A 17,204-nucleotide genomic window follows, 5' to 3' on the forward strand; every position below is an offset into this window, starting at 1 on the left:
CATTTACCTTTCCTAGTAGCTCCTGGGAACTAGCAGCCATGTAAACAATAGAGAACTGTGGCTTCAGGGACTTCAAATTATGAATGTGCTGCTCTGCAAAGCACACTCCATGATCCTGTTGTTTGTATTACCTTCAGCAGGGCTGGGCCTGCCTCTTGTCCCTTCATGGCCAATCAGAGAACAGCTGATGATGTAATGAGGGTTGCCAGTCTACTGGCAGAGCAGTGTGTTCTGGGAAGGCTATCTTGATCCTGTCTGTGCATTGGGTTTGCCGACCCAAGCAGAGTGTCTGCTCATCTGTTGCTACTGGGTTAGGAGCTCTTTATCTGCCCCCCAATCCACCCCATATGGTTGTGTGAAAGGGCTCTCAATGTTCTTGTAAACCAAAGGAAAAAAATATACAAATCAGCAGTTTTCTGGGACCAATGGTTCATAGTGTTGGTGACTCAGGAACTATATCCAGAGCCATTTTATTTTATTTTATTTTATTTTATTTTATTTTATTTTATTGCCTTCCTGTTGATCCAACCTGTTACAAATTTAATGCTAATTAATTTAACATATGTAGTTATGTTGTGACTGTTCTTCTTTGTTCATAACTTTGGATAATAGATTTCAGTTGTCAGTGTTTGGAAAAGCTCTGCTCATAATTAGAAAATGTGTCACCTAGCAATCACATGACACATGAGAAAACCTTTAATTGCCTTTCGAAAATCTGCATTGCACATACATAACACAAAACCTGTCTTCGCTATTTTTGTTTCAGGTACTATCTTGGTAGACAGCATGTTGATCAAAGGTACAGCTAGAGGACCAGATCCAACTATTGAATTAACATTAAAGGACAACGTAGACTACTGGGTTATCTTAGACCCTATCAACCAGAGACTTTTTCTAAACAGTACTGGACGCATTCTGGACAGAGATGTAAGTTTGCTTGTTTCTCTCCTAATCCGTGCTGTGTTTTTTTGCACCGAATTTCCAGTTTCAGTAGAAAACTAGATTCCTAACTAACAAAGTGGAACTTTATGTATGTTCAGCAAAACAAACTAACTAACAAAAGGTGAAGAAGGTCTTGGAGGTTGAAAATACTATAAACCAAAAAGAAAACGTTTATGATACTCTAGCATATTTTATTTCTGACAGCCAGCATGTACAACAGCATAATGTGCTTCTGAGCTGCCCACACTGCTGCACATTCCTGAGGAACTGCCAGCAGTCTTGTGCTTTTTGCACTTGTGTGCACATACCCAGACACCAGAAGTGCTACTTCATTTTTTCCAATGTAAGTAGTGCTCCTGTAGTGCAGGCATGCTACTTTAAATATTGTGCTCTCGTGCAAAAGTTCAAGACCACCAGAGGTTCCTTAGGCACTTGCAATAGCACGACGTTGACTCAGAACCGCCTGCATTACATTGCAGGGCATGTTGGCTAATAGTTTTCTATGTTAGAATGTTAAGAACACATTTGATATTTGTTTTAAATTAATCTCCTGTCTAGCCAGAGATCATCACCTTTATTGGGGGAATCATGAGCGTAGCAGAAAGTTGAATGCATGTTGCCTGATGTACCCAAGACACGAATGCACAAGAATCCATATGGCGCAATACATGAGATTCTAGATATGCAGTGGCATATCCTAGTTGGATATTGATGGCATTTCCTTCTGTGTAAGCCTCTTGGACTTATGCTGCAGCACATCTGCATTCAGTAGCTTGTTTTGGCATGTTGGTGGTTGTGGCTGGAATAGGATAAACATACTCAGAAATATGTTCAAAATGATTATATGTGTTGTGGTATAAGTAAGTATATTGATGCTCCGGGTGCCGACAATGAGGGAGGCTCAGTTGTCATGCACGTGGGACAGGGCCTTCTCTATGGCTGCCCCCAGACTTTGGAATGCTTTCCCAGTGGTCATTCACTTCTCAGACTCCATCACAGTTTTTAGGAAGCTTGTTAAATCTTGGCTTTTTATCTAGGCGTTTACATGATTGTTTTATTGCTGCTTCTGTGTGTTTTTAATTCGTGTACAGTTTTTGTGTTTGTATATTATATATTTTAAATCAGATTTGTTTTCATATTTTTAGCTTAATACTTTTAACTGTCATTTTTATTATATATATATTTTTAACTTTTGTAAACTGCCTTGGGATTGTTTTTAATGGAAGGTGGTATATAAATTTAACAATAAATAAATAAATAAATTCCATACAGGGGTGTAACTATAATTAGGCAAGGGGAGGCAGTTGTCTGGGGGGTCCCCACCTTGAGCCCCCCCCCCCCGAGGCAGGTCACATGACCCACTCCCCAGTGCCCGATCGTGACTCCCCTCGGCATTTGGCTGAGCAGCTGATCCCTGAGTGTACCCTGAGTGATCCCCTCTCTCTCCTGGCACCCATATACATAATCATTCTGTTAATCATAAGAGAAGCCACAAGAGAAGCGTCCCTCCCACTTCCTCTCCCATCCCTTCAGAGCCTGCAACGCCAGCCGCTTGCAATAGGACAGCACAGCCCCTTGACTTGTATACAGAAAGAAAAAGGGACGGAGTCCACCCTGTCCCTGGGGCGGGGCGGCTTGGAAGACAACAGCTTAGCCCGACAGAGGAGCAGCTCACAGCAGGAGGGAGCAGTGCGGAGTGCAACCGCAGTGGAAAGAAAAAAGGTGGCTACCGAGCTGCATAGTCTTGGAATGAGTGAGAGTTTCAGCGGCAAGGGCTCCCACAAAAACTGCCTAGGTATGGATGCCCAGCCCAGAAATGACTCTTTGCAGTGCTCCTTCCAGTAGTTCACTGAAGCTCGGTAAACAGAAAGTGGTATATGTGCAGCTGCAGTGCTGCACCAAACAAAAAGGCTTTTCAGAAAACATTTTTCTGTTTGATGCAGCTGCACATGATACCCCTGTTTAGCATTCTACTGAGAAGCCATCATCAGGTGAAAGTGAGAGAGAATCAAAAGTGGGGGCAAGCACTTGCGAGACTGCTTCCGCCGCCCCCCCCCGCCTTGCTCCAAGTGCTTCTGCTTGGTTAGCGTCCCAGTCCCGGTTGTGTGGCGAATGGAAAAGGGGCAAGTGGGGAGTGGGTGGGCTAGAGGACCCCCTAGCAGGAAAGAGTGAAGCCGAGCCAGTGGGTGGGGTGGGGACAGCGGTGGAAAGCAGAGGCAGAAGAGAGCCTCCCCTCTTTCCACATCTCAGCCCAGGGGGAGTGGGAGGTGCTGCTGCATCCACAGGAGTCCTTTGCAAAGTGTCTTTTTCTTCTCTCTGCAAAACATGGGGGTGGGATCGGAGAGATTTTTCTGCTGCTTTGCATCTTGTATAGCTTTGCAGCAATGTTCTAAAGGGGTGTCAAACTTCCTCTGTCTCCCACACTGCCCTCTACGCCTCACCCACTCTGTGCCTTGTTCACCCCTTGGAGAGGCCATTAGAGCATGCGTGGTGGCCATTTTGTTTTCAGCGGACTTTTTTTTTTAAAGATTGTTTTAAAAAATGGCCACCACACATTCTCAAATGGTCCCTGCAAAGCCCTAGAGGCTAGTGGGGGGAAGGAAAACCTTTGCAGACCCCCCACAGCCTTTAGGAGGCCCCCTGAAGGGGTGACAGGTATTTTTTTTAAAATATATATTTAATAAAAGTCACTGTACACATATTCACTTTGGCACTATGTACAGAGAATCAGGGCTTGTGTAGATCAGAGCAGAAGCTTATGAGCTAGGATTGTATTCATTTGCTCTTACTTTGCTTCTTGTGATAAGTGAGTTAAATGTGATGTCTTAATAATGTGGTTATTAATGGTGAGTTTTTCTTTGAATCAGTGTGAAATCCTTAGTATTTTAAGACCTACTGGGAGTTTCTTGCTCTCTTTCTCTCATTTTAACTGTCTTTCTGAAATACTAGAATATATTCTAAGCAGTGACACAGTTTACTCTGCATATCCTTTAATTATTTTCAGAGTATCTGGGAAAAGTCAAATTGTCCATTTATTTTTAAAACTTATGTAATAGTGATGCTACAATGCATAGTAGAGAGGCACTTCTGTTTAGTTTTCCAAGTACACCTCCACATAGTATTTGGATATTTCATGAGCCCCAGCATAGTGAAATTTGTAGTTTTCCAGCATTTTTTGGTCTGGCTACGTCCACTGCTAAATAGTTTTTGAAATATTAAAAGATTAACGCGCTTGACTTGTATTTTTCAGCTGATATTATGGTAAAGTTATCTGAAAGATGGGTGTCAGATGTTTGGACAGGGGGTGCAATTTCAGTGCTTGCCCTAGGTGCTATTTTCCCTAGATATGCCTCTGCGCTTGCTCTCCTCTGCCTGGCTCCTAGGCATATTGTTTGTGTCAGTTGCAGGAGCTGGCAGGGACCCCACAACCCCAGAACATGAGAGGAGCTGATCATGTGGGTGCACAGCTCCAAAGCAGACAAAGGCTCCAAAACGTGTTGTTCGTATCAACAAAAATGAAACTCCAGTCTCTTCTAATTGCCGCTCAAGACCTCTTGCACACACACACTGCAGGCTGCATGGTTCGCTCCTCCGCGCGCGCACACACACACACACACACACACACACACACACACACACTTTTCATGCTCCATCCCCTCCTTCTGGGTCCATATTCTTCCCGATCCTCTTGCCCCTCAATCATCTTTCTTTCCACCCCCTCGCCGCAGATAAACTGTGCTTTGACCGCTCTCCCACCCAACCCCTTGCTCAGAGACCTTTTGGGGTTATAGCTGCTGCAGTCCTTAATTCGGGGAAATGTTTCCAGAGGCTTCTGGTCTTTTAAAAAGTTGTTGTTTACATGACTGCCTCCTCCCTTTTAAAACATTACTGACGACATAACATGTCGTAGATTTTTTTTTTTTTCTTCAGGAGGCAGAACATAATTGAGATCTTTCTCACTGGTGCTCCTTCCATTTTAAGGTATTTGAAATATGTCACTTAATTACCATACAAAGCTGAGCAGTGGAAACTGCCAGTTTCTTTGCAAAAGGATAGTAAAATGAAGTACAGCAGAATTCATCACTAAGCAATAGCACGCTGTACTTCTTTCTTGTCCAACAAAAGAAAACCAAGATTCTTTTAGATTTGTTCACCTATTGCCTTTTAAAAAACACATTTTGTTTTTTAAAAAATAATTAAAATGATTAATTAAGCATATTTATTTTGAAATATCAGACTTAAATTCTTGGGGGCCTGGGTGTGCGGAGGCCCTGGACTGGAAGGAGAGTAAAGCAGGAGGGGAGGGGCATTTTAAAATTTTGTCTCTGGTCCCACTCCAACCTTGCTACACCCTTGATTCCATATGCAATTTCTTAAGTCCAAATACTTTTGAGAAACAACTTTTCTTAAGGCAACCAAAAAACAAACAAACCCCACAATGAAAGCCATTTAGAGTCCAAAGGCTGGACATTGTAAACCAGTGTTAGAATTTCAATCAGTAAACAATTGTACAGTTATTATTCTATATGTCAAAGGCCTACACAGATTTACCCAGACACAGATACAGGGATGATGTGAGTGCGCTAGCTTCTTTCTTTCTTTCTTTCTTTCTTTCTTTCTTTCTTTCTTTCTTTCTTTCTTTCTTTCTTTCTTTCTGACATTTAATATACCACCCACTCCAAAGACTCTGGGCAGTGCACAATAACAAGCAAACAGGCAACATTAGAAATTACATTCTAAATTAAAAACTAAAGTAACTACCAAAGAACAGAAAAATGAACTACAGGGCAAAAGCCTGGCGAAAAAGGAAAGTCTTCAATAGCGATTTGAAGATTGGTAAGGAAGGGGCTAGCCAGATCTGTAGGGGGAGAGAGTTCCAAAGGAGTGGGGCGGCAACTGAAAAGGCCCTTTCATGGGTCCTAGAGCCCCAAACATCTTGGAAATCAGGGACCGACAGAAAGGTCATCTGAGATGATCTAAACGGACGGGATGTAACTGGATGGGAGAGGCAGGTCTGTAGGTAGACAGGCACCAGGCCCCCATAAGTCTTTGAAAGTCAGAACCAGGACCTTAAATTGAGCTCGGAAGCGAATAGGCAACCAGTTCAATGACTGTAGGAGAGGTGTTATCCTGTCATATTTTCTGGCACCCATGAGTAGGCGAGCTGCTGCATTCTGGACCTGCTGCAGCTTCCCGATTGTCCTCAAAGGTAACCTTATTATCATGCTAGCATGCTCTGTAACCACACACCTCTGCTCTAAGGCATTTGTCTGCAGTGGCAAATGCTGTACCTGGAGTTTCTCCCCATGATGTGGAATATTAGGCATTCCAAAAAAATGGAGAGAAACTCTTCCTAGAGTATAGCATTTGCAAAAGCAGACAAACACTGTATGTGGAGATAACAAGGGATCTGGCCATGGAGTGGACTAGCATGAGGTGGTAGGGCTAGCCAGCATTCTCACATTAGCCCTATGAGCATTGCAAGATATTCCCCTTAGGGGATAGTGCCACTCTGGGAAGAGGACCTGCATACTTGCATGCAGAAAGTTCCAAGTTCCTGTTGCGAATTCTCTCTGGTAAGAGAAACCCTTTTCATTATAGCAGAGTGCACAGAGGCACAACACGGCATGCGTGTATGCTGAGAGTAAAGTAACTTGGAGCCAGTTCATAGTTTCAAATCAATATAAGTGGTATTTATTAGAGAACTCCATTCTAGATAGGAAAGTGAGGAGTTAGGATTTCTGGCTAGCTAGCTGGATGCAGATGGATTCTGCATCTCTGCACACATGGTGCCGCAGAGAGGAGCTTGCATGTTGCAAGGCAGAAGGAACAGGAAAGAGAAGGGAGAGAGGAAGTGACAAGGCAGGAAGGACGGAAGCGTCCCTGAGAGTAGCAATCTACATTCCAAAGAGATAGTGTCAGAGCAGTAGAGAAGGGATGAGCAGTGTCTTGACCCTCTAGCCCTCTGACTCACTAGTCTGTCCTCATATGTCATTGAGACAAGAGACAGTGCATAGTCCTTCACTTCCAACATTTCCCTCCCTGGCATTCCATGTCCCCTACCTCCCATCTCCAGATAGGGCTGAGAGAGACTCCTGCCTGCAACCTTGTAGAAGCCGCTGCCAGTCTGTGCAGACAATGCTGAGCTAGGTGGACCAATTGTCTGGCTCAGTATATGGCAGCTTCCGATGTAACTTCTGTACAGAGCTAAAGTCTGCACAATTTGTGAGCCAGAAGCTGAACAATTCCTGTTAGCCATCTATGGAAGCCCACCAGGTTTTTGATAAACCTCATGTTTTCAATCTTTGCTGGAGAGGGGAAGGGGAGAGGTGGGTATTGAGTTATATGACAGGCTGTTTGGCTTCCCTTAGATAAAATAAAAGCACCTTAGTAGACACAACACAGCTGTATTGGACTTCTCAAAGGTACCAATAAAAACTTTTTTAAAATGAACAATTATGTGTAAGCATATTAATGTTTCTATGTGCTATTTTTGTGACAGGTTTCTTAAGGTAGAGTGCTGCAAGCTTTTAATATAACTGAAAATTTAATGGAGCTTTAACTGTATTTCATTTCCCAAGATTATAAAGCCAAGCAGTGCAAATATCTCTCTTGAGCTGTGTAAACTGGTGAAGTTGTCATAGACTATAATTAACTGGTCCAGAAGACAAATGTATCCAGCTCCTAATGCATGCCTCAATTGCAGGCAATCTCAAGGCAAACTCAAACTAGAAAGAATCTTTCCCAGCAAATCGTCCTCCCTCCCACTGTGATGACTGGATGCTATACTGCAGTATTCTAACCACCACAGACAGAGAAAGGCATATTGGGCATAGGCAACTCCAATGAAAGCTCCCTGAGACCATCTGATGGACTGTGGGGGCAGTGGCAATTACATTTCCCTGGGATCCACCCTTATCTGGTCCCACTTTTGGAACATGGTGCTCTTTCAAGGCAGGCTGCCACCATGAAGACTGATCTAGAGTCACTAACCAGGCTCAGACACTACTTCAGCAAAGCCTAGAGTTGTCTGACATGAAACTTTCTGACAGAGTACAGTCAGAGCCAGGAAAACAAACAATATTTGATAAGCATGAATTCAAAGACAACAGCATACAGTTGCAGAGTTACCATGCATTGGCACTTGGAGAAATGTCTGCAAGTACCTTCTACAAGGTACTTTTAAAACCAAACTGAAACCACTTTTAAGTATATAAAATGTATTAAGAAAAATAGAGGTTGCACACAAATAGGAAATTGGGTGATGAAGAAAGGGAAACACATACACAGGAATTAAGAAAGAAAATACAAACAGTAGCTAACTAATTAATATGGTGTACTGTTTTACCTTAATCCCACCATTAAGCAGGTCCTTAGCTAAGGGAACATTAATCCCTGTAGCATCTCCAGGTTAGAGTTGGAAAATGGTGGCATCTGTCCAGGTTGATACTCAAATATTAATAGGAACTAAAGACAGGGAAGGTTCTCCACTTTTCCAGGGACAGTTGTTCAGTCCAATGAGAAGGCCCAATCACATCAATCTCTGATGTGATGCAAGTCTTTGATCAATCTGAATTTAGGATTTTTCCTCCAAACTCCGAAGGATTTTTCCTTTAAGGATCCTCCTCCTAAATCAGTTTTGACTTGCATGACTAAAGGGTTGGTTCACCTGGGTTGGTTCACCTTTTGTGAAAAAGGAATTAAGGGTGTACCTAAATGGCTGAACCCAGTAAATAACAAAAGGTGGGGAGGTGTTCCCCCCCCCGTAAACCTCCTAGAGATGGAAGTTTGGTGTGGTGTAAAAATATTATTAATTAATTAATTGAATGCACTCTTGCACTAAATATGAGATCTGGGATTCATCACATACTAAATTTGAGTGAAGGGAGGCTGTGCTAGGGGAGGGTGTAGAGATTTATGGGGTTCAGGGAGGCAGTTAGATCCTGTTCACGTCACTGAGAACAAAATTGGCCAGAACTGAGAATTCAGCTCAGGGGAAAGAAAGAAAGAAAAACTACTTTCCTGAGGAGATCCTAGGGGATCCTAATACGGTACTTTTATTTTGATCCACCATCTTGAAGCACTATGGTAACTACTCAGCTTATTATTAGAATCCCCCCATTTTTTACTCTTAGCAGAGATCCTTTCATTTTCAAGAATCCAGATTAATGTTCAAATAACATTCCAAGTGAACAATGTGGGAAGGGTGATTTTTGCTTATCCCCCTATCCTCTGCTACTCTCTGTGCCTATGAAAAATATGTCCGTAAGGATCCTGCATCCCTCAGGGGAATATTTTTGGGAGCACTGATGGCTGTAAAGTGAATGGAGATCAGTGAAAATCGCCTTTCTCCCTGCCGTGTGTGTGAAATGTTATTCAGCTTGTAGTCTGAATGTTGGCATATTTTGGATGTTCATATATATTGAGGATATCCTATGCAGAAGCAAGTAATACCTCAGTATCAGCACTATTACCAATAACTTCTTCCCCCAAATTAAAGAAACCAATAACTTCTTCACCCAAATTAAAGAAACCTCCTAGAGATGGAAGATGTTTAGACCATGGGCATAGAAAAACCAACAAGAAATTTTTTGGAGTTTAACAAGTTATAATATGTTGTTTGGGTTCTTGTATGTTTCCTCAATCATAAATGCTTCTCTGAGGGAGTGTAGGATGCCATCATGTCTTAATGAGGCTATAATTAGAGACCATACTTGGAAAAAACTTACATTGGACTCCTCAGAGTTAGGCAACTATAGGCCCATCTCTAATCACCCATGGTTGGGCAAGGTGATTGAGAGGGCTGCTCAGATCCAGACAGTCCTGGAGGAAACTGATTATCTAGACCCATTTCAAACCAGCCTTCAGGTGGGCTATGGGGTTGACACTGCCTTGGTCAGCCTTGATCTTGAATTAACTATTGACAGAGGGAGTGTGTTTCTGCTAATCCTTTTGGGTCTCTCGGTGGCTTTCAATACTATCAACCATGGTATCTTTCTGGGTCACCTGAGGGAGGTGGGATGTTCAACAGTGGTTCTGCTCCTATACTCTGGTAGATTCTAGATGGTGTCACTTGGAGACTGTTGCTCTGCAAAGTGAGAGTTATTGTATGGAGTTCCACAAGGCTTTATATTGTCTCCACTGCTCTTTAACATCTGCATAAAACCGTATCATCAGGAGATTTGGTTCAGGGTATTATATGAAAGAATTGCACTGGTTGCCAATACGTTTCTGAGTGAAATACAAAGGGCTCATTATTACCTATAAAGCCCTGAACAGCTTAGGTCCAGCATATTTAAGAGATTGCTTCCTTTGTCAGGAACTCTGTCGCCTATTAAGATCAACTGAGGAAATCCAGTTACAGTTGCCACCAGCAAATCTGGGTGTGACTTGGGGCTAGGCCTTCTCTGTGGCCACCCCAGGGCTTTGGATTACACTTGCTGTCAAAATAAGAGCTTCTCTATCTCTGATTGATTTTTAAAATACCCTTAAAACACATCTGTTTTCTCAGGCTTTTAATTAAAATTAATTATAAGTTGTTTAATTGTTTTTATCCTGTGACATTATTTTAATGGTTTCACTTTGTGAATTGTTTTTAATTGTTTTTTATTCTGTGAACATTTTTTGTTTGTTTTTATTTTTATATTATAATTTGTTATTATGTACACTGCCTACAGACTTATATATCAGGCAGTATACAAATATGAAAAATAAATAAAATAAATTCAAGGTTTTAATTAAATATTGCTTTACTTGTTGCTTGGTAGATGTCAATGAAGGAAGTGGATTTCCTAAGTGTTTTGAAGGTTCCCTTAATGGTGTAAAATGTTAGGCCAGAGGGTGCTGGCACTTTGGTCTACAATTTTACTGATATATTGCCTTGTATAGAAAACTGGCTGTTATTTAGAATTTGGAAACTGTTGTGAGAAGGTATTTCCCCTCACAGGCAGGCTGCCTTGTACTCCTCCATTATATTTCTACAGTTATCTAGCTAACTGTAAAGGCAGACATGGCTTGTATTTCTCAACAGCAATGATTGTCTGTACACACAGCCTTAATTGCCTTCCTCATTCAGCAAAAAAAGGCCCATGCATTTTCATGGCTCCGTCTCTCCACACTCACAAAATAAACAACCTTCCTCAATTGTACAACACTTTTGTGAGACCTTTATTTGTGAATGTTTGTGAACTGATCCCTTTGGATGGAAGAACCTATTGAAATTCAAAATATACCCTTTTCAATCCGCTGTGTGCAGATATATATTCAGGTGATTGAACTGGTTGACAATGTAGCCCATGCAATTTGCTGCTTTGCAAAAGCAGCAATAATTTGAATGTACACACCATAGGCAGCATTCCTACTGAATAAGCCAAAAAGGTTTCTTCCCTCTGGCCAAGCCTGCAGCTTCTTTTCTCCTGCCAATCTCTTCCTTCATTTTTTATTTTTTTTTAAAACCCAAAAAACCCAAAAAACATTTTCTTCAGATTTGGGGGCTCAAGGGCATATAATGCATTCTTGGGTTCATATGATCTGGTGAAGCCCTGAAGCGTCTAAGTTTTGAAGTTAACAGCAAAATACCTGGTCCTTTCCTTTATTGTCCTATTTTTAAAATAAGTTTATTGAAGGCTTTTAAAAGACAGGTTTATAAAGTATTCACTGTTCATTTTTATTTCAAGAGCGAATGGGTGCATTTCTATTTGATTTCAACAGATTGAGCTTCTTATTCAGCATGATAGAGACAGAGAGAACAAACATAGTCAGTAAATTTAAAGAAGCATTTGAGCAGGATTAAATGAAGTGGGATTAGGTAATCATACAAGGAAGGAATCTTTGGTCAACATGAAATTTTATGCTACTAAAAAGATTTGTCCTTTTCTACTGTAGAGATTTCTAGTAACTAGTTAAACTGGTTAAAGCAGAAGGTTAGGACCAAACCTACAGCTCTCACAATGAAGAAAATTAAGCAGTGGGGGGAGGGGGAGTTCCCAGGGATCTGTATTGACATCAGTGATACTTATGATCTGGAGTAAGGGGTAAGCAGTGAATGTATGACACTGAATTATTCATTGTGATAAAAGCTCAAGCAACCTCTGAAGATATCCAAAAGGAACACTGAATGGCCATCAAAATTTGGCAAATAAGATTCAGTATAAGCAAGTGTAGCAATGTTCTTGGAAACAACCCCTCCCCCGCCCCCCGCCCACAGAATATCACATATACACTGATGGAACCAGCTATGACTAGCTGTGAGAAATATCTTTGGATCATGGTGACTAGCTTAAGGAAGAAGTCAACTTTTCCTGAGTTACGAAGGTGACATTTCATGTGGGGAATTATTAGGAAAGGGGCTGAAAATATAATGATCAGTATTATCTTTGCTGCTGTCACACGTGGAATACTGTGTACAGTTCTGATTCTCATCTCAGAAAGGATAGACAAATGCAGTTGATAGCAATAGCACTAACATTTATATACCACTCTATAGCCGGAGCTCTCTAAGCGGTTTACAATGATTTAGCATATTGCCCCCAACATTCTGGGTACTCATTTTACCGACCTCGGAAGGATGGAAGGCTGAGTCAACTTTGAGCCCCTGGTCAGGATCGAACTTGTAACCTTCTGGTTACAGGGCAGCAGTTTTACCACTGTGCCACCAGGGGCTCTTTCCTGTACCTATCTTCCTGATAGGTACAGGAAAGTTGAAAAGAACATACATATTCACGCTTCTGGAATTCTCCATACAAAATATAGTGGTGGCAATGGCTTAGAAGGATGTAAAAGGGGGCTAAAGTGGTTCAAGGGAGACAGATTTATTAATTGCTATTGGCCAGGATAGAGAAATGGAACCTTCAAGTACAAAGGCAGGGTTGCCACTGTGTACTAAATTACAGTCGAATAAATAATGCAGGGTGAGGGTGAGGGAAGCTCTTGCCTTCATGACCTGCTTTTAGATTTCCCAGAAGCTGCTGTCTGGGCAACTTGGATACAGGACTGGATGGACTATAATCTGACCAAGTGGTCTCTTCTTCTTATCTAACAGGAATATAAATGGCATGTGATATACCAGCTGATATTTAAAGCTGAAGATAAAAACACACCAAACTACACACACAATTTTATGCTACTTTGAACCTGAGATATGTCATAGTTTAGCAAAGGTGTTAAATATCTCACTTTGTCTGTTATGCCCTTGTGCTAATATGTAGTTAACATTTGCTAAGCCCATAGATTAGTTTGTTATCTGTACATTAGCTTTCATAGCTAATACAGTACTTTCTCTTGACCAAGCAGTAAGGCATTTAGATTAGCTGTACAGGGTTTATTAAAGATAGCTTCATTGCTAATTGGAATGTCTTGTATTATCCCCTGGTGAAAGGTTGGTATCCAAAGGGCTGGTGGGTGTGCCAAAGGCCAGGAGTATTTTTGTTTGTTTGTTTTACATGTTTTCATTTTTGAATGACCAACACCAACATCTCTGCACAAATTCCTTTGCAAGGTACCTTGAGTTTCAAAATTTGCTTGTATGTGGCATGTTCAAAGACCCTTTGGCCATAAAGAGAGCCAGTGTGGTGTAGTGGCTAGAGTGCTGGACTAACACTGGGGAGACCTGAGTTCAAATCCCCATTCAGCCATGATACTAGCTGGGTGACTCTGGGCCAGTCACTTCTCTCTCAGCCTAACCTACTTCACAGGGTTGTTGTGAAAGAGAAACTCAAGTGTGTAGTGCACCGCTCTGGGCTCCTTGGAGGAAGAGCGGGATATAAATGTAATAATAATAATAATAATAATAATAATAATAAAGGTGCTGTCAAAGTTCTCCAGAACCACTCAGAAAAAAGCCTGCCTCAACTGAGAGGTGAACTGTACAGGCTGTTGAATTCCTCTCATGTCAAAAATCAGAGCCAAATCAGAATTCCCTGCTCTTTCTCTGTCCCCAGAGCTCCTTCCTCACTACTCCGACTCCCAAACACTCTTCCTCATTTCCTTTCTTTTCCTTTTCTTTTACAAGCAGCAGTGGTGGGAGGAGCAACAGTTGCACATGAGAAGAAGGGATGAAAGAAGTCTTCTTTCTCCACTAGCTCTCTTTAGGCTTTGTGTATTATACTAGGCTTTGTGCATTATACACAGTTACATCACCAACAGAAGCACCCCTGCAAGCCCTCTGCCTCACCAAGCAGAACTGTTAGCATATCCATTGCTAGGACAATTGAGCTGCCCTCAGGAAGCTTCCTGGATTAGGAACTCCTCTCATCAAGATAGCAGCATTTGTCAGGCATTATGTAAGTAGAAGGAGGGCTTAATATCTGAGTGACTGGAAGTGGCATTTGTTGGGCGGTAGTGCTTGTACCACCTCCATTGATTCCCACTCTGTGCTGAGCTCAAAAGAGTGATAGGGATAACGGTTCAAGAACCTACTCACTCCCCATTTAACATACACAGAAACGAACAAGAGAAGGCAAAGATAATAAGCAGGACAAGGAGCATGAAATGATATATTGTACATATTTATTTGTGCACATAGAATGCATGTTATTACTGACTAACTTTCACTGTAGCTCTAATATAAGGCAGCTCAACTTGGGCCCTCCTGCAGATGCTAGCCTACAACTCCCATAATCCAGAGTAACTCCCAAAGTAACTGGCCCTATCCACGCCAGCACAGCACCCCTCCAGTGACTGTTGCTGGTGTCAATCTTATGTTTCTTTTTAGACTGTGAGCCCTTTGGGGGCAGGGAGCCATCTTATTTATTTATTATTCCTCTGTGTAAACTGCCCTGAGCCATTTTTGGAAGGGCGGTATAGAAATTGAATTAATAATAATAATAATAATAATAATAATAATAATAAAAAATCCCTAGCTATTGGCCCCTGGGGCTGGGGATTATGGGAGTTGTAGTCTAAAAACAGCTGGGGGGGAGCAAAGTTGAGCAGGCCTGCTCTAATGTGAACTAGAATATGCAGAGTGTGCTTCTATATGCGACCAGATTGCTTCCTTATGACTATATCAGCCTTCAGTGACTTACTACACTGATGTGCTTTATCTTTAGTTTTCAGAGTTGGTTATATTTTCATTCCAGTACAATTCGTTGCATTATAATAGGATTCGTAAATTTTGCACACATTAAGTCAATAAGTCACATTACATTCATTATTGAAATGTGCAGCAATGATCTGACTTGATGGCAGAATATGATCTCGATTTTAAAAAAAACCTTTTGCTAGATATATCCTACAGTTTTTGAAAGTTTGTGATCCTAAACAATAGTTGCCTTGTTCCAGACCTTGTACCTGGTAAATTTTCAGACCCCGAGATGTATCCTGATAACAGGTATAATCCTCAATGATGTAGCTGTTCTTGTGCAAAAAGGATACTTTACAAAATGAGGTGGTACTTACAAGTAATGGTGCTTTTCTCCCCTACCCCCTCTTCTTTGTAGCCACCAATGTCCATTCAGTCTATTGTCGTCCAAGTCCAGTGCATTAACCGAAAAGTAGGAACTATTATCAACCATGAAGTGCGGATTGTGGTGAGGGACAGAAATGATAACTCTCCTCAGTTTCAGCAGCAGCAGTACTACGTAGCTGTAAACGAGGTCAGTTCATTGTTGTTGCTGTCATTGTCTTTTTTCTCCCTTCTCTTGCTCTTCAGGTATGAAATGCCTTCATAGCTGTGTAGTACTAATGCATTTAAGATGTTTTTGTGTTTTAGCTGAGTTTAAACCCTCTCTGTGCTTGTAACAACAACTTGCCTCAAGCGGAAAACACTTTTGAGGATTCATAAATTTAATGAATTCAAGCAGAGTTATATTTCAGGAAGAGGGTGTGTGGATATAAGAGAGCAAGAGAGCTGCCATGAAAATATAAAACTCTACAATATTTTTAAAAGGCATAAATGAAATAACAAAATACAAAATCCTGTTCTCTTCTAAAATTCAAACAAACCTTTTGTTTTACAACATTATTACTTTGTTTCAGCAAAAAGAGCTACTTTCTTGGCAACCAGTCTGCATTTAACAATAATTTGGCTTTATTCTATATCAGTCAATTCAAGATATTTCCTATCAACATCCTTTTAGTTGTGTCATATCAAAAACAAAATAGCAAATCTGAGGGATATCACATGCAGAATGATATTCCTATGCACTATGTATCATATGCACAATGCGTACTTTCAAGTTAAGCATTCACATTCTTTTACAGAAGGACACCTAGGTAATTTGGAGGCTGGATCTAGATGCCTTTGGAGCCTCCCCCACCCTACAAGTTAAGCATCATTCTCTCTCACACACACACACACACACACACAGAGTGACACATACAGTATTTTTAACCCATGGTTTCTTGAGCAACTGAACTCCCAAGTTGAAACAGCAACTGAACTCCCAAGAATGTAAGACTATAAAACAGGTATATTTATGCAAATATGCATTAGCAGAAACATTTCAGTACACAATTTAACATATTCCCATCCCACATATTTCTTTCCTCACTCCCCCCTCTTTCTCTAAAGCAGAGGTCAGGCTCGGCACAGGTCACAATCACACTTGGCTGACCAGCACAGTGTAGGGCAGCGGGGCAGCGCAGTGGTCACACCACCTAGGACAGACTAAAGAGGATTTGGGGGTCCCAGGGGTGGTGGAGGCCCTGGCCTTTGGCCTGGGAGTCCAGGGGTAAGAGTGCCTCTGACCACCCCCTTGTGGTCCCAATCTGAATGGTGGCTGTGCTATAAAAGCAAATAGCCCTGGCATGCTTGCAGTGATGCGTAGTTCACAGAATGCATCGTTTGATCCAAATTGTCTTCTCTGGCTTGAGGGCAGGTAAAAAATTCAGAGAAAGACAGGAATAATATTCAAACCATATAGTGGCCTCCCAGCTCATGCTCTTCAATGCCTGACACCTCTGCTGCAACTGCAACTTTTCAGGGTTTCATTGCTGTGGACTGTTTCCTCCATGCCGTGATTCAAAGCTAAGAATCTTCCACATTTAGTTTGTACCTGAAAAGGACTATCCCAACTTTGATTCTACAAGAGCAGCATTCTGAAATAGGAAGTTTAGCCTTTTCAGTTTTTTAGCCACCTAGGAACCATTGATGTATCCTTGGCTTTTGATCAAACCCCATGCAATTTCCCCTCAAATTGTATTGTTCTCTGTTATAGAAGACTGATATAGAAAAATTTCTCTGCTATAGAAAACACCTTTAACTTATAGGTTATGCATTTATATTCTTAAACATAGGTTCAAGATTTTATTTTTTATGGTTG

At 41.4% G+C, this 17,204-nt stretch overlaps 1 protein-coding gene across 1 annotated transcript in view; it reads left to right on the forward strand.

Moving 5' to 3' along the window:
• Positions 1-17,204, forward strand: part of PCDH15 (protocadherin related 15) — a 1,296,732-nt gene that overhangs the window by 788,806 nt on the left and 490,722 nt on the right. The window contains 2 exon segments of the mRNA XM_053307474.1: positions 767-927; positions 15,381-15,536. Of these exon segments, the coding sequence (XP_053163449.1) occupies positions 767-927; positions 15,381-15,536 (317 nt within the window).

This window comes from Hemicordylus capensis, chromosome 3, assembly GCF_027244095.1.
Source record: "Hemicordylus capensis ecotype Gifberg chromosome 3, rHemCap1.1.pri, whole genome shotgun sequence".
NCBI classification, from domain to species: Eukaryota; Metazoa; Chordata; class Lepidosauria; order Squamata; family Cordylidae; genus Hemicordylus; species Hemicordylus capensis.